General features: G+C 43.7%; 1 protein-coding gene across 2 annotated transcripts in view; it reads right to left on the bottom strand.

Annotated features, from left to right (window-relative positions):
- IMPACT (impact RWD domain protein) overlaps window positions 1-12,942 on the bottom strand; it is a 198,030-nt gene extending 185,088 nt beyond the window's left edge. The window contains exon 1 of one of the 2 annotated variants that reach the window (XM_086965651.1): window positions 12,762-12,942. In XM_086965651.1, coding sequence (XP_086821777.1) covers window positions 12,762-12,797 — 36 coding nt within the window. In that variant the 5' untranslated portion in view covers window positions 12,798-12,942. The remainder of the gene's footprint in view (window positions 1-12,761) is intronic. The other variant, XM_086965650.1, reaches the window with a different exon arrangement.
- Window positions 12,943-22,568: the final 9,626 nt, after the last annotated feature.

Genomic DNA, 22,568 nt, shown 5'->3' with positions numbered 1-22,568 from the left:
TTGGCGATAGTGTGAATTTTGTGACGGGCAGTCCCCTCCATGGTGCTCGTGTTTTGCTGTTAGGTTTCGCAACCTTACCCCCTCACGTGTGTCTGGTTACAGCTGAAATGTCGTCATCGAGTTGGCGGGATGACTGGGCGTGTGAAGTGACCTACAGGTCACTAGATCGAGTCCCTGCAGGGCCGACACAGCCCTTCATTCTCCCGAAGCCATTAGTTGAGCTCTATTAAATTGGTGTAATAGGTGACGCCTTTTCAGCACAGCGCTTAGGAGTTACAGTCTCTGTGCATATGAGCTGTAAGCTGAAACCTCCGACGTCACCACGCGCTTCTAGTTCCTCCCCAAAGCTAGCTTGGTTTCACGGACGCATTCTGTACTAATATTTTTTTTTAAGCGCCTCGCTCCTCACATTGCAATAAACTGTTTGCTGATGAAGTGCTGTGAACGTATTGACGTGTCCGTGTTTTCATGTATGTGCCTAGCATGGACGCGGTATGTTCCTTTGTGGTCACTGTCCTAATTCCTTAAGTGTTTCCAGCGCACCCTCACCCACACTCACCCTCACTCACCCTCAACGCCTCACCCTCACTCACCCTCAACACCTCACACTCACTCACCCTCACCCTCTCTCACCCTCACCCTCACTCACCCTCACTCACCCTCACCCTCACTCACCCTCACCCTCACTCACTCTCACCCTCACTCACCCTCACTCTCACTCACCCTCACTCACCCTCACTCACCCTCAACCCCTCACCCTCACTCACCCTCAACCCCTCACTCACCCTCACTCACCCTCACCCACCCTCACCCTCACTCACCCTCACTCACCCTCAACCCCTCACCCTCACACAGTGCAATAGGTCTCGGAGCATTTGAGTTAGAGCTTTTAGAAATGTTTATGGCTTTTTTTTTTAATTCTTTAGCATTGGCTACAGGAAACAAAAATGCTAAAGATTTACAAAAAAACCCATAAACAATTCTAAAAGCACTAACTCTAAAGCTGCGAGACCTATTGCATTTCCAATGCTTGTTTATTTATAACTCTATTTAGTTGTCAAGAGCAGGCATTTTTCTTTTGGCAACCCAACTTTATTTTCCTTTTCATTAAATGCATTCTCAAACTACAGCAAGAAGTGTAAAAATGCAAATGTAAGGAATAGGCAGAGTGGGGGCCCAGGGGGTACTGGAACCATAAAAAACATTAAGCCTCTGTAACCAGTTTGCAAAGGCATGGAAATATGCTAATGGTCTTTAAAGACCTGTGAAAAACTCGGGCATTGCAGAGATAAGACTCCAGACACTGCCCAGCTGAGCCCCCAGCAGCTCGAGTTTCACTGCAGCAGCCCGGGCTGAGACACAGGACGGGGGAAGAGGGGGGCTGAAGCCCTGGAGGCCAGGGCAGACGTGTGACTGTGCGACCCCCTTCACACGACTCCACGGCCCCCCTGGGGGTCGCGCCCAACAGTTTGAAGACTCCTGCCCTATATTCTTTTAATCAAGTAAAAAAAAAAATCTTGTCCAGGTTAGGTTCCGGCAGAACAAGTCATTCATCACTCTTGTCACATGAGAACCAACTGTCTCAAATCATATAGTCTTTTACGACGACAGAGTCCACATTAATCAGTTTCTTCAGATGAGTAAGTTTCTTTATTTTTCTTTTGAAATCTCCCAAAACAAACAGAACAACAGCCAACACATGTTTCGTCTCCCCTTAGACTTTGTCAAGGCACGAGCGAAGTAAGGTAAACACAAATTAGGTTCTTCAAGGTAGTCCAATCTAAGTATAGTAATGTCTACAAACGCGTCCTCACCGTCAATTATCATGACGGTGAGGACGCGTTTGTAAATTAAGTGAATGGGACTTCGTGCATGGACTTATTAAGGTTCCGGTGCTTTGCTCTTTCTATGTTTTGCAATGAGCGCATCATGATTTCATTGTAGGACTTATTAAGGTCCAGTGCTAATCGCCGTTGTGTTTGCTATAGCTTGTTGTAAATACTTTGTAGGAGGACTGAAAGCCAGATTACTTTTCATTCAAATAGAAGTTTCTACTCTACATTATACCTTTGGTGGTCCTACTACATTAAACTATTGGAGTTTTTTTTACATTACTATATGCTTAGATTGGACTGCCTTGAAGAACCCAATTTGTGTCTACCTTACTTCGCTCGTGCCTTGACAAGGTTTAAGGGGATTCGAAACACGTGTTGGCTGTTGTTCTGTTTGTTTTGGGAGATTTCAAAAGAAAAATAAAGAAACTTACTCATCTGAAGAAACTGATTAATGTGGACTCTGTTGTCGTAAAAGACTATATGATTTGAGACAGTTGGTTCTCATGTGACAAGAGTGATGAATGACTTGTTCTGCTGGAACATAACCTTGACAAGAATTTTGTCTTTACATGTTTAAAAGAAGATAGGGTGTGCTGTATATTTTCTTTTTGGTTATGTAAGTTTGTATACACAATTTTAGGATTGTGTTTCAATTGCACCTTTTGGTAGTAGGTGTGTGAAGAAATAGCACCCCAAATATACAGAATAGCAATATACATTGTGTCACACATTTACTGTTTAATACTGAACATCCATTGATCGTGCGGTTCCATTCCTTTTCGAAGGATCACTACTACTGATTTCCATTAGGGATGACCTGAAAATTACAGTCGATCGAAACGGGGCAGTAGCAATATCACTTTTCATCCACTGCACAGCACGAAAAACGTTATTAGACAGATTAAAGAAAATACCTTTCACTTAAGTGCATCTCTTCCTGCCTTATAGCAAGCTCAATCAACATAGCCATACATACATTAAGTTCTAGACCATACAGCATCAAGGAAGGAGTACCTTATCGATAAATCATGTCACTACCCTTTTTCAATGTTTACATCAGTCCTCTCCCAGAACTCATCAAATCCTTGTACCTTACACGCTTATAACACCAAAGAAACATAAATACTCATTAAATTTGAAAAACCTTATGACCTTAATCTTTAAAAAATAAGATGAGAGCCATAGAACCACAGTCCAATGGATAATAAAGAACCACCATGAACGTACATATCTAAAACTGTGATCTTAAAATTCATAGAGCGGAACAACTACAGGCCATCGACAATCTGGCCCAAAGAAATAGGACCACCATCAACACTTCAAAAGAATTATCAACAGGTCACGAAAAATCTACTTGCAATGGCAGTCAGATTTTATCAGGTCGAGCTATTTTTAGCACCTACTTGTCTGTTCTGGTGAGTGGACATAATGTGGAAAGGAGCAGGTGTTCTATTCATTTAGAAAGTGAATGAACAATAAAGATGTCCTTAAATCATGTTCTTGAAACATTTGCTGTCTGTTCAAGGCAAAGGTCAAATGTCAGTTTGTCTTTTTTACTAATTGCTACTTGGAAAATTGAGTTTATTTTTCTTTCTCTTGCTACAGTTAGAGGTTTTTGTCAAGTGAGCTGTCTGACAATCATTGTAAAACAAAAGGCTGTAAGATGTCAGATATTTTTCTAACAGCGCTGGTTGACTTGTGTCCGGTCATGTTTCCTACACCTGCGTGAGTCTGTCACAGTGAGAACAGGTAGCACGGGCAGTGCAGCAGTGCACAGCTCTCTATGACTCTCAAGACAGAGATCACCACGGTGTTACGCCATGAGCTCCTCCACAGTCACTATCGGATCAAAGGGGTCTGCAGCACTGAAGCCTCCATTGAAGCTTAGGAAAAAAAAGTTGAGCCGAGTGTGACAGTTTTATTCCAACCCAGAGACTCAACATTTGGTTTACAGTCAGATCAGGTTACAAGGGCACTAGGTTAGTGCTCTCCCATTTCTGGTGCTTTGTATCGGTTTCAAAATCTTAAGAGTTTCTCGTCACTCAAACGGGTGTAATATCTAATATTTATCTGTTTCCCTGGACTTTATTGCTTGATTTTGCTTGTGAGAAAGTGTCACTTTAAGTGTCACACAATTGGTCGGTCAATATCACTCATAACTGCTCCGGACTGGAGAAATGCCACGCATAAGCAATTTGAAACCTTGACAGCTATGTGTGTGATACTCAGCAGGGCTGGTTAGAGGTTGTAAAATCTAAATGAATAACCAGACCATACGATTTATGGAAAATGGCAGCCCTCCTGGCCAATCACTTTTCTAGAAAGCACAAGTTACCATACATGCAAACACGCCCCCGTCTGTTGTGTTTATGTCCTCGCTGCTACATGACTTCATTGGATTCCACCTTAGTGTTCTGTAACCTTGGAATCCAGTGAGTCAGTGTGTGGCAGATCGAGGCTGGAAGAGGAGTGTCCAGACTGTCCTTCTCAACTTACAGCTGGGTTCATGGATTAAATCTACTTTACTTTCCAACTACGAGTGGAGTATTTACTGGAGTATTTACTTCGCAGCATTGGTGACGGGACAGTCCTGAACCCAGCAAGATTGAACCCATGACCGATGCGGTATACTGGTCAAGAACTAGATTCATTATTTGACTGTTACAGATAAGGTTTTTATTCTTCAACTGGAAGTAAGTGGTCTATTCTTACTACTTTTAGTACCTTAGCAGAGTCAGTTTACGGTCCTCGCACTGACTACTCGTTACGATCAGTTGCCTGGCGGTTGCATTGGACACGTTGTTTGAATGTGAACGCATTATGTGTCTCGCTGCCAATCTGGATCTCGTTCCAGGAAAGTACGTGTCTACGCAGCATAAGCGTCCTCGGCAACACGTCAACACGCTGTGTAACGTTGTGACGTCATTTGGAGAATCAAGAACTTTCCCTTGTAACCTAGCGATGGTTACTCTGACAGCGCGCTAGAGGTGAGACGCCTCCTACATTGTGACGAAACACGTCCTGCGGTGCAACAAGGAGCGCTGGATGTATCCTAGCAACGAACTATGAAGACGGATTATATTTCGCACGGAAACGCCTCACACTGCTTCAATTGTTCTCTTCATGAATCGGATTCACTGAAGAACAACTTCTGCAACGTTTCAATCTATGGTGATACACACACCGTGTATCATATTAAAGTGACATCATTTAGCCTTGTGTCAGTCTACGGTGATACACACACCGTGTATCACATTAAGGTGAAATTTACTATCTACTTCTACTTCTGCCACGTTTCAGCCTATGGTGATACACACACCGTGTATCATATTACGGTGACTATAATTAGTTTGTGATTTTTGTTTTTCTTTTCTCCTTTTGTTTTCCATTACATTTTACTTTACCTGTTAATCAATCAATCAATCAGTGACACTTATAATGCGCGCTACATACCCGTAGGGTCTCAAGGCGCTGGGGGGGGGGGGGGGGGGGTGCCGCTACTGCTCGAACAGCCAGGTCTTCAGCTTCTTCCTGAAGGAGAGGTGGTCTTGGGTCAGGCGCAGGTCGGACGGGAGGGAGTTCCAGGTCTTGGCGGCCAGGTAGGAGAAGGACCTTCCTCCTGTAGTCGCTCTTCGGATGCGGGGGACGGCGGCGAGGGCGTGGTTGGCTGATCGGAGGTGGCGCTTTGTTAAAGCTTTCAATTTCCAATATGGCTACAATTAATTTACCGGCCCCTCAAGCTTTTATGGTGGAAGAAGGTGAAGTATCTAGTTTACAATGGGAGGAATGGAAAGATCACTTTATTAATTATTTAGAAGCTTTTAATAGTGAAGAAATGTCCCCTGAGAGGAAAAAGAAAATACTGCTGCATTGTTTAGGTAAAGGTGGTCTAAGTATTTATAACCGTATGGAAAAGAAACCCAGGAGTGGCGATGAAGGAGATGTTTTTGGGCATGCATTAGCTGACTTGGACTCTTACTTTCCCCCTACAGTGTACAAGGCTGTACACCTCTACAATTTCTATCATCGCAAACAAGGAACAAATGAGAAAGTGGAAGATTATATTGCAGCATTGAAAAATTTGGCTTTACTAGCTAAATTTGGTACAATAGAAGAAGAACTGGTCTGTGATCAGTTAGTCATGCATTGTAATAATACACATTTGCAAGATAAGTTATACATGAATGGTAACTCCAGCCTACGAGAAATTACTTCCATAATTTCTAAAGCTGAAATCACGACCAGGTGTGCTAAGACTGTAATTTCTTCAAGTAATAGTTCTCAAAATGATGAAGTCATTAAAATTGTGAATACTCGTTCTCGTCAAGAGGATCATACTAAAAAAAGAAATGATAGAGATATTGTAGGGAAGGATTCAATTTTTTTTTTTTTTCAGAGTGACGGCATAGTAGACTTAAGAGGTAAATGTTATAGATGTGGAAGTTCATTCCATCTTGCTCATGACAAGAAATGTCCTGCGCTAGGACAAAGGTGTACTAACTGTAAGATTTTGGGGCACTATTCACGTGTGTGTCAAAAGAAGACAAGGTCTCTTAAGTGTGTAGTTGATGAGTATGCATATGAAAATGAATGTTCTGATCCTGAGGAGATTATCTGTGTCATAGAAGAACCTAATAGAGACTGAAGTATTGTTAGGAAGAAACCTGTGTGTAAAATTGTGATTGGGGGAGTTACAGTTATGCTAATGGCTGATTCTGGCTCACCATATACAATTATTAACCAGAACACTTGGAAGGAATCTTTAGAAGAAACTCTTGGGAATGTCTTTGAAATCCTTGATGTCCATCCTGTTAGTTATACAGGCGCACCTATCGACTTAATTGAATCAAAAAAATTAGATTTTGAATTTAAGGGTAGAAGTGCTGAATGTAAGCTCTATGTTCCAAATCGGGACCGTGCGTCTTAGGACGGTGGGACCAAGGTGAGTTGGGAATAATTTTAGATCCCAATAGTGCTGAGCCAGTGTTAAGTCTCACAGCAACCAATAACAAACAGTGCAGTCTGATTATTGCTAATTTTTCTAAAGTATTTTCGGGTAGTGTTGGAGAACTGAAAGGCTTTTCACACAAGATTATTCTCAAAAAAGATACCCGTCCTTGCATACATAAAGTCAGGAACATTCCCATGGGTGTCAAGGAGGAAGTCCTTAAGGAATTAAATAAACTTGTTCAGAATGGTTTAATTGAACAAATAGAATCATCTGATTGGGCTGCTCCGTTAGTGGTCGCACGTAAGGCAATGGCCGTATCCGCGTATGTGTGGACTTGAGAGAATTGAATAAGAACATTTTTATAGATGTTTTTCCACTTCCCAAGATTTCTGAATTACTCTCTGCCACCAGGAACAAACAATTGTTCTCCACTATCGACTTAACCTCCGCTTACTATCAGGTTCCCCTTCATGTAGAAAGCAGACATTTAACAGCTTTTATTACCCCTATTGGCCTTTTTCAATTCAAGCGGGTACCTTTCGGTTTGGCATCTGCTGCTGCAATGTTTCAGCGATTATTGCATCGAATTTTTTGTGACACCAAGAATATAGATTTTTTTTAAAGATGACATGCTTGTTATGTGGTCTGATAAAAGTGAGCATGACAATACCTTGATTAAAGTTATTGAAATTTTAGAATGCAAAAGGGCTTACAGCTGAAGAATCAAAATGCTAATTAGCTAGAAGCTGTGTTACTTATCTAGGGCATGAAATTAATTCTAAAGGGATTTTTCCTAAATCTGAACTTGTTGACGCTATTAAGAATGCTCCTATTCCTCAGAATAAGGACGAAGTTAGATCCTTTTTAGGCTTAGAGGAGTTTTATTAGAAATTCATACATAATTTCTCTGGAAAAATGTTTAGTATTAGACAGCTTCTAAAGAAAGGTTATGTGTTTTCTTGGTCTCAAGAGTGCCGAAACTGTTTTGATTGCATCAAAAAAGATATTTGTTCTGCTCCTGCACTCAAAGGTTTTTCTCCAAATCTCAAGAGTATCATCACCACTGACGCTAGTGGGAAGGGCCTGGGTGCGGTATTATCCCAAATCAAAGAAAATGGCAATGAATGTGTTGTGGCATTCGCTTCTAGAGCTCTCACGAGCACTAAGGAAAAATACTCAGTTATTGAACGGGAGGCTCATGGTTGTGTATGGGCTCTTAAAAATTTCAGACAATATATTTGGAGTACGTGTGTAACTGTCAGGACAGATCATAAACCCTTGACCAAGGTACTTACATCGAAAGGTCTTAGCAATGTATCGCCTAGAATTTGACGTATGTCCATCCAATTACTTGATTATGTTTATAATGTAATCTATGTTCCTGGTGTTCGAATTAGAATTGCTGACTTTCTCAGCAGATGTCCTTTTCGTAATACCATAGAATAAAAGAATGAATGAGACGATTGGATGGTAGCTTCTGTTTTCCGGAACGAGCTGCAAAGCATTTCTCATGATGAATGGTCACAAACCCTTACTAATGATTCAATGTTGGTTACGGTTATCAAACATGTCCAGAAAGGTTGGCCTGCAAAAGCAATGTTAGAGAAGGATCTCCTTGCCTTTTGGGAAGTTAGGAATAATTTATCCATTGAAGATGACTTGTTAATTAGGAATGGAAGGCTTGTTCCTCCTGTGGACTTTAGGAATAAAATTATTGGATTATGCCAAGAAGGTCATTTAGGGATTGTCAAATGTAAGTCAAGAATCAAACAGTCATATTGGTGGCCGGGCCTTGATAAAGATAGAGGGAGGAATCAGAAATTGTGTTCAATGCACTAATTCTGACAAGAGGTTAACTATTTACAGTGCTCCTTTCCACCCTATAATTGTTCCCCATATGTCTTGGGAGAGAATTGGCATAGATATTTTTGGCCCAGTCAGGAGTGTTGATAATGTTTCAAAATACATAATGGTTACTCTAGACCACTTTTCAAAATGGCCTGAATACAAAATAGTTGTTAAACCGGATACTGAATCTGTACTTATGTTTTTGGCTGATGTTTTTGGCCGTGAAGGTCGTCCCAAGGACATAATTTCAGATGATGGCAGACAGTTTATCAGTGAGCCATTTAAGAAATTTATCAAAGGAGCTGGCATCAACCATAGAACCACTTCTGTATACCACCCAGAGGGAAATGGTTGTGTAGAACGCTTCAATAGAGAAATCAAGGTCGTCATTGAATTGTCTCTTAGTAATTCCTTAGATTGGGAAGATGAACTAAGAAAAACCGTCAATGCTTATAGAGTAACTCTCAGTGAATCTTCTGGATATTCCCCATTTGAACCCCTGAGGGGAAGACTCCCTCGCACCAAAGACCATATGGGTTGGTTAAAATGTACAAATCCTGTAACTTGGTCTGCTGAAAAAGTAAAGAAGTATTTGGAAGATAAGCAACACAAACAAAAAGAGGTTTTTGACCATACTCATAGTGTTAAAAAAAGTGCATCTTTGTATTGGTGATGTAGTGAAAGTAAAAAAAGGAAGATTGACACGTAAGGGAGAAAGCAAACTCTCTGCTCCTTTAAAAGTTATCAAAGTAATGTGTAATTCTGCTTTGTTTAGTGATGGAAAATTGTGGCATGCAAGTAGGTCTGCCAAATTCAGAGGTAAATTCGAACCAAAATTAGCTCAAAATATTCATTTTGACCATCATCCAATTAAGTATGATTGCATTGAAGATTTTCCTTGTACTACTGAGAATATCTCAGGTGTTGCAGAAAATGGAAGGTGTAGTTCTTGTCCCATTTCTCCGTGTGTTACTGAGAGGGGAAAATGGTGATTCTCCCAACATTTCCAATGTTCCTTCTTGTCCGGGTATGAGTAGGGCATCTAAGGATTATTGTATTCCTGAAAGAAGCTCTGAAGTAACTAGGGGAGGAAGCGTGTGTGTTAAACCTCTTTGTTTAAAGGATTACGTCACACATGTCTGTCCTTCTTAATTTATCTAGCTTAGTTGTCATTTCATTCCTTTGCAATTATTACTAATTTAGCTTTCATCTTATTGATAATATGTATTTATTTTATTGTTATATTATTTTCTTTCATCTTGTTTGTTTTTATTCTTTTGTGGGAACGGGGAAGTGTTGTGTTTATGTCCTCGCTGCCACATGACTTCATTGGATTCCACCTTAGTGTTTCTACTTTACTTTCCAACTACGAGTGGAGTATTTACTGGAGTATTTACTTCACAACACCGCACCCCCTCTCCAATTCACACTGAACACTACCGATTTCAAGGCTAGGCGCTCAGCCTATTGAAATCTTTTTTGAATGATCGTGTACAAAGGGTCAAGCTGGGCGACTTTCTCTCAACAGCAAAACCGGTGCAGTGTGGGGTCCCTCCGGGGTCATCCCTGAGCCCCACACTTTTTAACATGCATGTGACAATGCTTGCCAGACTCGTAAGATCTTTTGGGCTGGAAGTTTTATCCTATGCCGATGATACCCAGATCATGGTCTCCTCTCACACTCTGCCGATATCACAGCCCAGAATTTCAGAAACTGCATGGAAGCAGTTGCTGGCTGGATGGTGAGGATTTTCCTCAAATTAAATGGGGAAAAAACAGAGGTGCTGATCTTCGGAGGCAAGGAAGAGATCTGGTCAATGGACTGGTGGCCTCCTGCTCTTGGGGTTTGTCCTAAGCCTTCCCAGTCCGCTCGAAATCTGGGTGTCATTTTCGACAATAAACTCTCTTTCGACAAACAGGTCAGCAGGACGATCTCCACCTGTTGTGGAGCCCTTAGAACCCTGAGGAAGTTGGTGCACTATCTTTCCCCAGAGGCCCGGAAAACTGTTTCAGTAGCACTAATCTCCTCTAGGTTAGATTATTGTAATGCACTGAACTTATTAATAAACAGCAGGTACAATGCCTGCAAGTGGTACAAAATGCAGCTGCTCGGTTTGTCGCTAACGCCCCCAGACTTTCATCAGCAACCACCATCAGGAGGGATCTTTATTGGCTCCCTATGCAGGCCTGGATAGAGTTCAAGGTTCTTTGTCTTACTCACCGTGCCATGTATGCCGACGGATCGGAACATTTCAAATCCTTGTGAACACCCTATACCCCTGGTAGGGTCCTTCGATCTGCCAACAAAAATCTTCTTGTGATCCCCAGAATCTACAAAGCCAGATGGGGCGGGAGGTCTTTCCACTCCCTTGTCCCCAAGATCTGGAATACTCTTCTGGCGGATATCAAAGGTCAGTCGGCTTACTCGCTCTTTCAAAAGGCCCTGAAGACCTGGTTCTTCAGGGAGACTTATCTGTAATTTCTTCCCCCTACCTCACAGCCTATACCATTGTTAGCGCCTTGACGCCTATGGGCAATGTCGCGCTGGATAAATCCCTTTTCAATTCAAGTCAATTATGAAGGCCGTAGATTGGTCTTCTGATTCTGTGCTCAAAACTTTTTATTACAAACCGATTGCTCGTATTGCTTCTGTGGTGGTGGATCAGCTTTAAACAAGCATAATCCTCGCCTCCGTGTCCTTAATAGAATTGAAAATTCTTGTCACGAATGTTTGCAAATTTTTAATTTTCAATTATATTAAGGACAAGGAGGCGAGGATTATCCCACCCAATGTTGTTGTTCTGTATTCATTGATATTATGAACTTGTTTGATAATTCTATAAGGATTTCTTAGACTTCCTTGTTTTTTCTCCCCCCCCCATGATTTTTGCTTATGACTTATGCACTGGATGTGTATTGCAGCTTTGTGTCTCTTTTCAGGTTCTGACCCGAAGTAGAGGCTTTCTGTTACACCTGGCTTCGCTTGCCTTCAAGGGACTTCTGGTTCCAGTATTCTTCAACTGCCTGCATCCTTGTTCTGCTTGGATTTTTCCTACGTTTGTGGACTTCCTTCCTGTTGTTCTTCAATTGGACTTCCTGTTTTGATTTCAACTGTTGTTCCTCACCAAAGAAAGAGGAAGAGAGACTTTTTATACTGTGGTCTCTATGGTTGTTACCCTGGTGTTCATGGGTACTGTATTTTTTTTACTGTTTTTATTGGCTGCTGAGCATTTCTAATAAAGGAATAAGAGTGCATAATCCTCGCCTCCTTGTCCTTAATAGAATTGAAAATTCTTGTCACGAATGTTCGCAAATTTTGAATCCTCTGAGCTTTAGATGGAAGCGGTTGGTCTTGTGTGGCTCGGATTATGTACTGACAGTAACCTGCTCCAGCAAGCAAGTGCACAGTTGTGTCACGCTTTCTCTGCCAGCCATAGCGATTTCTCTGTGCTCCTGTCAGGTAAACTTATATTTGAATTTATGATATCGGATCCTGCGTCAGGACACTTGCAAGTCCCATGCATGCCGATAAACCCGATGTGAGCAGTCAATGGGAGAAATACGTTCTCCCTATAATTGTAAAAAAATCTCCTACTTTCCACTTCCAAAATGTTGCCATGTATGAGCAGGGGAGGCTCTAGGTTCATGGTGGCCCTGGGCAGGGAGCGTAGGTAGGGGGCCCCGGAAGAGGGGGTCCGGGTGGGGCAGAACGCGGAGGCCAGTGAAGAGGGGGGGGGTCATGGTGTTTGGAAGTTGTATAGAGCCAGAGGCCACCAAATCCCTGCCAGGGGCCCCCACACAAATATGTATCCATGCTCAGAGGATTATTATATTAAGGATATATATTGATGTGGTGGCCCCTGGGATTTGGTGGCCCTGTGCAGGTGCACAGCTCGCACATGCCTAAGGCCGGCCCTGGTATGAGTTACATAGCTGTCAAGGGACACCCCACGTCAAGTGTAATAACATTTAGCCAGTCGAAGCATTACAGCCACATCAGTAGTTTTCATCCTAGCACTGGTTTACGAGCCCAGCATGCAGATTCGGTTCCCAGGGCTGGGTGAACGTGGCACACATGAAATTGGGCCACATGGTAAGTACGAGGCTGTAACTTTTAAGTTGCTCACCTGCTTCTGCAGGTTCTCTTCCTCTATCGCGGCCATGACGATCCTGCAGGCCCGTGGCGGAATTAGAGTGATAAACCTGCATGTATACAAGCTCTTCAGGTAGACTACCCCATGCTTTCAAGCACAACCCAGTGCCACAACCACGTGTCATGCACGTCACTGCCATAGGATCATACTATTTGAGAGTAAATACAGCTGCTACCCCAGTGGGCGGCTGTCTTCAGTTATTCCGCAATCCCATTGGTTTATAAAAGATACAAGGGGCGGGCTTTGAAGGGAAAGGGCGATAGAGTGGCACGGAAAGGCTAGAGAGTTACCGTTCGTGACGACTGTTCCAGGAAGTACAAGTTGGCAGTTCGGGTTAGGTAGAAATCCGAAGCGGTGGAAAGCAGAACAGGACACAAAGGAAGAATAACAGATGGCAGCGGAAGAGAAATCTAGTCTAAAACGAAACGAAAGGAGGGGGCTGATAAGTAGACAAAGGGATTCAGAGAGGATGGCGGGGCAGACTAGGGTCCTGACAACCTACGAAGTATATCTTCTGCTCATGTTAATCCTCCGTATAAATACTGCTGAACGTTGCGCATGGAAAGGTATTGAATGCTCTGTTAGAAAATGTTATTTAATTTAGCTCTTCTATTGTGAAATAAAGTGACGAGTGCAGACGCGCATCAAATTTCGGCAATCGAACATAACGGTACATGAAATTGGAGATGCTGTATTAACCTGGAATTCACTTTACCCCGCTGTTGTGACAAAAGGAACGGAAGCGCGACGCGCCGTTAAACTTTAACAAAAAATAAACTATATATTTGCTTAAAGTTAAGCGTAGTACTCGACTCAAAGTTTTATCACCAACCTTTCTTCTTCAAATCACGGATTTGTATTCTTTCAAATATGTTTCTTCTTCGTATTTCCTTCGTCTTCCTCTGCAAGCCTTTAGCTTCAGATAATCCTCATTAATACTCACATAAATCGTCTCCAAATTGTGACAAAAGGAGTCACGAAGTGAGATTTATATAAAAGGATTTATTAATAAATAAGGCCTGCAAGCAGACCGGATGCTTACTGATAAAAGTGGAGGCAATGAAAGCCAAGAACGTTCTATGGCATCATATAAATAACTAGTTAAAGTTCTAAACCTGACATAACAGTGGAACCAACAAGTTGGCAAATACTGTACAGAGTGATCACATAGTAAAATACAATTGAGCTATTACTAAGATGATAGAGATGTACAACACCCATATAAAGAATCAAATTTAAGGAGCTTCAGTTTGTGACGTTTCCCTGCGATGACTTGACCTTTGCCATTAAAAACAAGCATTTACAATGCAATGGTCTCGGCATTATTAAAGGTAGAGCTATTGGCATTGCTCATGACATTTTTTTTAAAACATAAATAAATGGTATTGTCATTTACAATGGCAAAAGGTGAGCATTAGAGAGTATTCGTGGACACAGAGCCACACACACACACAGACAGAGCCACGCACACACACACAGACAGAGCGGCTGTGTTACAGTGAGGTGAGTGGCGGCTGTGTGTCAGATTGGTGAGTGGTGGCTGTGTGACAGTGAGGTGAGTTGCTGCTGTGTGACAGTGAGGTGAGTGGCAGCTTTGTGTCAGATTGCTGAGTGGTGGCTGTGTGTCAGATTGGGGAGTGGCGGCTGTGTGACAGTGAGGTGAGTGGCGGCTGTGTGACAGTGAGGTGAGTGGCGGCTGTGTGACAGTGAGGTGAGTGGCGGCTGTGTGACCGTGAGGTGAGTGGCTGCTGTGCGACAGTGAGGTGAGTGGCGGCTGTGTGAAAGTGAGGTGAGTGGCGGCTGTGTGTCAGATTGTGTGTGGCGGCTGTGTGACAGTGAGGTGAGTGGCGGCTGTGTGACAGTGAGGTGAGTGGCGGCTGTGTGTCAGATTGGTGAGTGGCAGCTGTGTGTCAGATTGGTGAGTGGTGGCTGTGTGACAGTGAGGTGAGTGGCTGCTGTGTGACAGTGAGGTGAGTGGCGGCTGTGTGACAGTGAGGTGAGTGGCGGCTGTTTGACAGTGAGGTGAGTGGCGGCTGTGTGTCAGATTGGTGAGTGGCGGCTGTGTGTCAGATTGGTGAGTGGCGGCTGTGTGACAGCGAGGTGAGTGGCTGCTGTGTGACAGTGAGGTGAGTGGCGGCTGTGTGTCAGATTGGTGAGTGGCGGCTGTGTGACAGTGAGGTGAGTGGCCGCTGTGTGACAGTGAGGTGAGTGGCGGCTGTGTGACAGTGAGGTGAGTGGCCGCTGTGTGTCAGTGAGGTGAGTGGCGGCTGTGTCAGATTGGTGAGTGGTGGCTGTGTGTTAGATAGGTATTCCGCATCCAGGGGTACAGCTTGCTGTGCGAACGCTGCGTGCCAGGGTCGGAGGCATAGCCTGAGGCCGTGGGGGGGGGGGGGGTCAGGAAAGAGCCGCCGGCTGTGGGGGGTGAAGAGGCCGTCTGAGGGCAGAGCTGGGGTGTGGGGGGAGAGCAGTTGCTTCGGAAAGCGTGGAGGGGAACCCTGGGGCAGAGGAGCTGAAAGAGTCTGAACGGGGCAGAGATACAGGGCTGAGCGAGAGGGGGTGTCTGAGGGCAGGACTGAAGGAGGGAGGAGCCGCCTGGGACAGACGGAAGGGGCCCGGGGCAAGAAGGAGGGTGCACTGACCAAATCGGTTAGAGCAGCATCTGGAAATGTGACACATTATCACCAGAATGTTGCACGGCAAATAGTTCAGTATTGAAAACAAGGTAATAAATGACATCTTTATTTGGGGGGTTCTGTGTGGATATCTCTATGGGCGTTGACTCGCAGGGCATCAGTGGTTACTCAATCAGCCAGCAAAGTTTCAATCTCACTTGCTCTAATGAACGAACATCTCCACAAACTGAATACAACTCATGTGTGTACAGGCAGCTCCTCCTTTGGCTAACTTCACTGTGGCTTTCACTTGTTTCTAAAAGTACACATCCACACAAAGTAGTTTTGTAGCATATTTAGGATTTGGGGGGAGGGTAATCTTTTTCAAAAGCGTAATCCAGGAGAGGGGTGATGTTAGCTTGAGCTTCCTCTATCTGGCCGCGAAGCGTCCCTCGAGGAAACCAGCTCCTCTACTAAGCCTGCGCTGCAAAAGACAGACCAGCGCATAACAGACGGCCCCCCGGTCCTCAAAACGCCCACACCCAGGCCCACCCCCCACATCCCAGCACTGTGTAAGCGACCCCACAGAACCCGGTCTCCCTACCCAAAGCCCGCAACCCATTCCCTGCACAGAAAGGCGGCCCGACATCGAGAAAACATGGAAGGACCCAGGAAAAGGGAGAAGGAGGGGGGGGGGGGGGGGGGGCAAGGGAATCACTCACCACGCGGAAAAACAGCGTCCGGGGGCACTGGAGGAGATACTGCTGCTGTAGGTGCCATGGCCGTCGAGCTCCGTCTCTGCCTGCTGCTGCGTGGTTTTGCTGTTTTGAGTAACAGACAACGTCACTGTCTAAAGAACAGCAAAACTTACGCCCCCAAATCCGAAAAAGACGGAGCTTCTTTGGAGGGATGGCTCTCTCCTCCAATGGCTGGCCTCCGTTTAGGAAGCCAGCCAATGGAGGAGAGACTGGGCAGGGAGGCGGGTTCTACAGCCCTACTAAGAAGCATTAATTCTCCTCCCGGAGACTGCCCAAGCGCAGCCTTCTCGGTCCTCGACCTAAAAAAAGTTGTGAAAAAGGGTGTCTTTATGTAGAAAGCTAGCTGTTATTGGGAACACAGTTGCCAGATTAGGTAACAGTGGTGAGGTAAATGGTGACATTTATCTGCCATTTACTTAGCAGCTCGTTACATAGTAGAAAGTATTTACTTTTTGGCCTGCAGCCGCGAAAGTAGCAGAGAAACATCACTATTTACCAGGCCCTGGCCATGCTTTAAATGGGCCGGTACTGTCAAAGTCAAAATAAGCTTTATTCGATTTTTAAGTTGCAAAATCATAAAAGCACATGTTAAAAGACATTTTTTTAAAGCAATCTGTACAATTAAAAAAGTAAAAAAGGATAAAAATAGAAATCAAAACTATATACAAGGATATAAATCATCAGAGGTGACAGCGGGCAGATTATTTCATTTGAAAAAACTCAAGGTTAGGATAGGATGATCATACACATATATACATGGGCACTGCCAACATTTTTCTAAACCAGTACTATGTTACATTAATTACATAGGATCATATGATATTCCTAATGCAAGCAGAATAGGTAAAGAGAAGAAAAACAGAGTACTGCACATATATCACATAGTGTTCCTGAGACTGATAAGTATCCTTAGATAGGAGGAGACCGCTTTTGTGACAAATTCAGATTCCAATTGTTTTAATTTAAGGAGTGCCGCTCTACATCCCCTTATTCCCCATTTTGTAAGGATCGGTTTTAGAAACCTTTTCCTGGGAGTCTCATAAAATTTGCAAAACAAGATGCAATGGATGTTAGATTGATGGGATGAGTCATCGCATGGGCACTTCACCAAATATTTAGACCAGTCGTTACGTTCGGGAAATGTTACCATGCGAAAGTAAGTATCAACACGGAACCTAGTCAGCAACATTCGTGAATAACAGCTTCGGTCTAATAGTAAGTAAGGCTGTATCCCTACTTGAGTAATAAGTAGCTGATTCGCCATAGCGGTGTGTTTACCCTTTTCAGATGACCACCTTTTCTTATCCAGATGTTCCAGGATCAGTTTTTTGAGGGTACGTCTAGTTACCCTTTCCATGCTTGTTGGGGTGTCTAAAAATTCTCTGTGTCCAATATCAGACATCATAGTTTTTATATAATTTAACCATTTTATATTTACAACTCCATCTAGCGACAGACAATCAGTAACGATATCTCTATTTAAGGTCGTTTCCGGCATTACCAAAATTTTGTGCCACAAAAGCAATGCAGAGGACTTAATCGTGTCCGAGATATATGGTAGCCCAACTCCGCTATGGCTGAAATAATTGGTCATGGATTTAGGGGCTGCTAATAGGTAGCGGATGAAATAATTTTCACAGTATTGAATCTGTTCTGCCTGGACAATCCCGCAGATCCCAGCCCCATAGATGCCAGTAGGAGCACATTTGGTTTTATAAATTTGGATGACTTCGCGCACCGGTCGCCCGCCCAATTTTCTGGCAAAATTTATCAGGGCACCGTTGGCCCTAGAAAAGGCCAATTTTCTTGCAAACACCACCGCGTTCCATGTTCCTCTGCTATCAAAGATAATTCCAAAATAAGAGAATCTATTAGTATTCTCAATCTTGTTTTTATCCAGGAAGATTGCCCTACTAGGTCTTGTCGTGGTACCACAGGTCATAGAATATGTTTTTGAGACATTGATTATTAGCCCTCGAGTACTCATATATTCTGCAAATTTAACCACTGCCCTTTGTAGGCCAATGACAGATCGTGACATGATTGCGGCGTCATCCACATACAATAGAATGGGAATCGGGCTTCCCCCCACAGAAGGGCAGTCAAACTGGAATTCCTTTAGATATTGTCCTACGCTATTGATGTACAAGGTGAAGAGAAAGCGTGCTAAAATACACCCTTGTCTCACACCTCTTCTTATGTTAAATTTGGCAGAACATTCTCCCCTCCTCCCATACTGTACCCAGGCCCCTGCGTCCATATACAATTCCTTGATAAATGATAGAATCTGCTGGTCTATGTCCATATCACTAAGAGTCTTCCATAACATGGAGTGGTCCACGCAGTCAAACGCGGAACTTGAGTCCACAAACGTAATAAATAAGTTTCCTCTCTTGGCTTGAGTGTATTTAGCTGTTAGTAGTGCTAAGTTTAGGCCCTGTTCAATAGTGCCCTTGCCTATACGGAAATCATATTGTAAGTTGGTAATGTCTTTTTCCTCCGCCCAGACCTGCAGCCTATTAAGGATTATCCTGCCAGCTACCTTCATTAAAGCATCTAATAGGGATATCGGACGATAACAGACAGGGTTATTCCTATCCCCTTTTTTAACAAGCATTTGCAATGCAATAGGTCTCGCATTATTTAAGTTTGAGCTATTAGCATTGTAAATGGCAATTGTTTTTTGCTTTATGCTATAGTTTTTTTTTTACATAAAAAGCTTCATATAAAATATGTTTTATTAAAGTTATTTATGCAGTATCTAAATTTTGTTTGCATAAAACAGTATAATAATATCTTAGTAAAAAAGTCAAATATTTTAATGGAAATTCACCAAATGTTCATTTATGTGTTGGTTTTGAAAATAGCTAAATTAATAGCTTTGTCATTTACAATGCCAATAGTTATAACTTTCGCAAATGTGACACCTATAGCATTTGTAATGCAACATTTGTATTTACGTGACTTAGATGTATTGATATTACAAATAACAATGGCTTTTAATTTTTTTTAATACTTAATAAAAGTGATTGTAATTTATAATGGCAATAGCTTAAACTTTTGTAAATAACTTTTGTGAAGATTATGTTCAGTGTATTTTATTGTAACAAAATCCAAGAACAGAAGTGAAATATTAACATCTTTTTGTGACATTTGTAATAAAGCTTGAAACATTGAGAGAACATATTTGTGCTGTGGTGTTGCTGAGTGATGCTGTGGTGGTGCTGAATGGGGCTGTGGTGATGCTGAGTGATGCAGTGGTGGTGCTGAGTGGTGCTATGGTGGTGCTGTGGTGGTGCTGAGTGATGCTGAGTGATGCTGTGGTGGTGCTGAGTGGTGCTGTGGTGGTTCTGAGTGATGCTGTGGTGGTTCTGACTGATAATGTGGTGGTGCTGAGTGACTGTACTCACTGTCACTCTGCACTCACTGTCACTCTGCACTCACTGTCACTCTGCACGCACTCTGCACTCACTGTCACTCTGCACTCACTGTCACTCTGCACTCACTGTCACTCTGCACTCACTGTCACTCTGCACTCACTGTCACTCTGCACTCACTGTCACTCTGCATGCACTCTGCACTCACTGTCACTCTGCACTCACTGTCACTCTGCACTCACTCTGCACTCACTGTCACTCTGCACTCACTGTCACTCTGCACTCACTGTCACTCTGCACTCACTGTCACTCTGCACTCACTGTCACTCTGCACTCACTGTCACTCTGCACGCACTCTGCACTCACTGTCACTCTGCACTCACTGTCACTCTGCACTCACTGTCACTCTGCACTCACTGTCACTCTGCACGCACTCTGCACTCACTGTCACTCTGCACTCACTGTCACTCTGCACTCACTGTCACTCTGCACTCACTGTCACTCTGCACGCACTCTGCACTCACTGTCACTCTGCACTCACTGTCACTCTGCACTCACTGTCACTCTGCACTCACTGTCACTCTGCACTCACTGTCACTCTGCACTTACTGTCACTCCGCACTCACTGTCACTTCGCACTCACTGTCACTTCGCACTCACTGTCACTCCGCACTCACTGTCACTCTGCACTCACTGTCACTCCGCACTCACTGTCACTCCGCACTCACTGTCACTCCGCACTCACTGTCACTCCGCACTCACTGTCACTCCGCACTCACTGTCACTCTGCGCTCACTGTCACTCTGCACACACTCTGCACTCACTGTTTCTGCACGCACTCTGCACTCACTGTCACTCCGCACTCACTGTCACTCTGCACTCACTGTCACTCTGCACTCACTCTGCACTCACTGTCACTCTGCACGCACTCTGCACTCACTGTCACTCTGCACTCACTGTCACTCTGCACTCACTGTCACTCTGCACTCACTGTCACTCCGCACTCACTGTCACTCCGCACTCACTGTCACTCTGCACGCACTCTGCACTTACTGTCACTCTGCACTCACTGTCACTCTGCACGCACTCTGTACGCACTGTCACTCTGCACGCACTGTCATTCTGCACGCACTCTGCACTCACTGTCACTCTGCACTCACTGTCACTGCACTCACTCTGCACTCACTGTCACTCTGCACTCACTCTGACTCTGCACGCACTCTGCACTCACTGTTTCTGCACGCACTCTGCACTCACTGTCACTCTGCACTCACTGTCACTCTGCACTCACTGTCACTCTGCACTCACTGTCACTCTGCACTCACTGTCACTCCGCACTCACTGTGAATTTAAAATAGGATTGTCTTTATTGCCAAGGGGGAATACATCATTTTTACTTTTAGTATATTTAATAACTCAAGGGCTGTTGCTAATCTCATGAATTGTTACTTATAAATTACACTTTTTAAGTGGTCTAGAAGGGTTAAGTGTTGTAAATTCGTTTGCGAGATCACAAAAAATCAAGTCTTGTGCCCCACTTTGTATAAAATCTTCTCTCTACATGCATGTAGAAGAGTGGACTATCGGGGAACTAAGACCAGGCTGGTATTTTGAGCAGTTGCTGGCTTGAACAGTTCTGAACCAGTTTTAATAATTCACATGGAGCAATCCGAGTTATTTGTTCCAATGTGATGACAGCTGCTGTCTGCTGGAGGGGACGCGCGCATTTTTTATGCAGCGTTTATTTCTCTATTTCTAACTCTTCCACTTCCTTCTTTCTTTCTCATTGGTGAGACCTTCATATGTTTTGAGTACTTACTACCTAAGGCTTTTGAGAGTAACGGCCAAGCCATACCTGCCTCCAGTCCCCCCATCTCTCTGCTCCTTGTCTCTCTTTCTTAACGTTATTTATTTCAACTATTTAAAAACTGTGCTTTCAGCTTTGGCTGCCTGAAAGTGCTGTAAAGAAATTGGTGACAAAAAGGTTGTACTGATAAAGTACGTGTTTCCGCTTGAAAATAACTTGCTGCTATGAAAGGAGCGCCTTTAAGAGCTAAACTCTCAAGGAATGTAAAGGCATCCTTTCCTATCTTTTGTTAGTAATATTAACAGGATGAAAACAAACACAAATCAATCAATTAGCATTTGTGTAGCGCAGCATTGCATCACTAGGGGTATCTGGGCGCTGTGTGTTGTTGAAAAAGCCAGGTCTTCTTTATTTAATTTTTATTGATTTTGTCAATCATAACCCTTACAAAAGTACATCACATTGCTCTTACTGTACTCAGGGCGGTTACACAACATATTGTTTCTTATACAGCATAGAATATTCATGAGGGGTTAGGAACTGGCAGAAAGATCAAACGTTGGGTAAGCCATCAGGTGAATTTTCGCATTGATTTGCCAGCAAATATGCACTAAAGGGGGCCCAAATGTCCTTCGGTCTGGACGGTCCTGGTTCACTGATCCCTACACCATGTGATATCCACTAACGAGTGCTGCAATTTGGGGACACCTCTGCCCTCGCAGTTTAGACCACTTTCCTCTTTGCTAGCAAAAGTGCACCTGCCAGTCCTGTGGTTTTAAATGTTCAATAAGTCTCAACTGACACAATAGCAGGCGCCACCCACCGCTTCCAGGATCGTGCCCAAAACTCTTTCACAATACCACGCCAGGTGTGTGAGCATCGCCTACAGCGGCCAACTCTCTCAAACCAGATCTGTGCAGATGCTTGGTCAGCTGTATATATTTAATATGGATAATACGTAAATTACAATTAGCTGTTAAAGCGCAGCAGTGTTCCCAGTTCTCTCCTGCTCTTAAGGGCCGTGTCTGCCTACATTGCGTTAAATCATTGTGTTTGAGTTTTTCTTTTTAAGTCTGCTTCCTGCGAAAGGGTGACTCCGGTGTGTGGATCTTGAAACTGAAAGTGCAATCACGAGCATGCGCACTAAACCGGCAGAAGAGTGGGGAGCTTAAAAATACATGCGGCCAAGACATGGACCATAGTGCGGCTGCGCAGACTTATGCGCA

Source organism: Lissotriton vulgaris, chromosome 4_1 (assembly GCF_964263255.1).
Source record: "Lissotriton vulgaris chromosome 4_1, aLisVul1.2, whole genome shotgun sequence".
NCBI classification, from domain to species: Eukaryota; Metazoa; Chordata; class Amphibia; order Caudata; family Salamandridae; genus Lissotriton; species Lissotriton vulgaris.
This window is presented reverse-complemented; position numbering and strand designations above follow the sequence as displayed.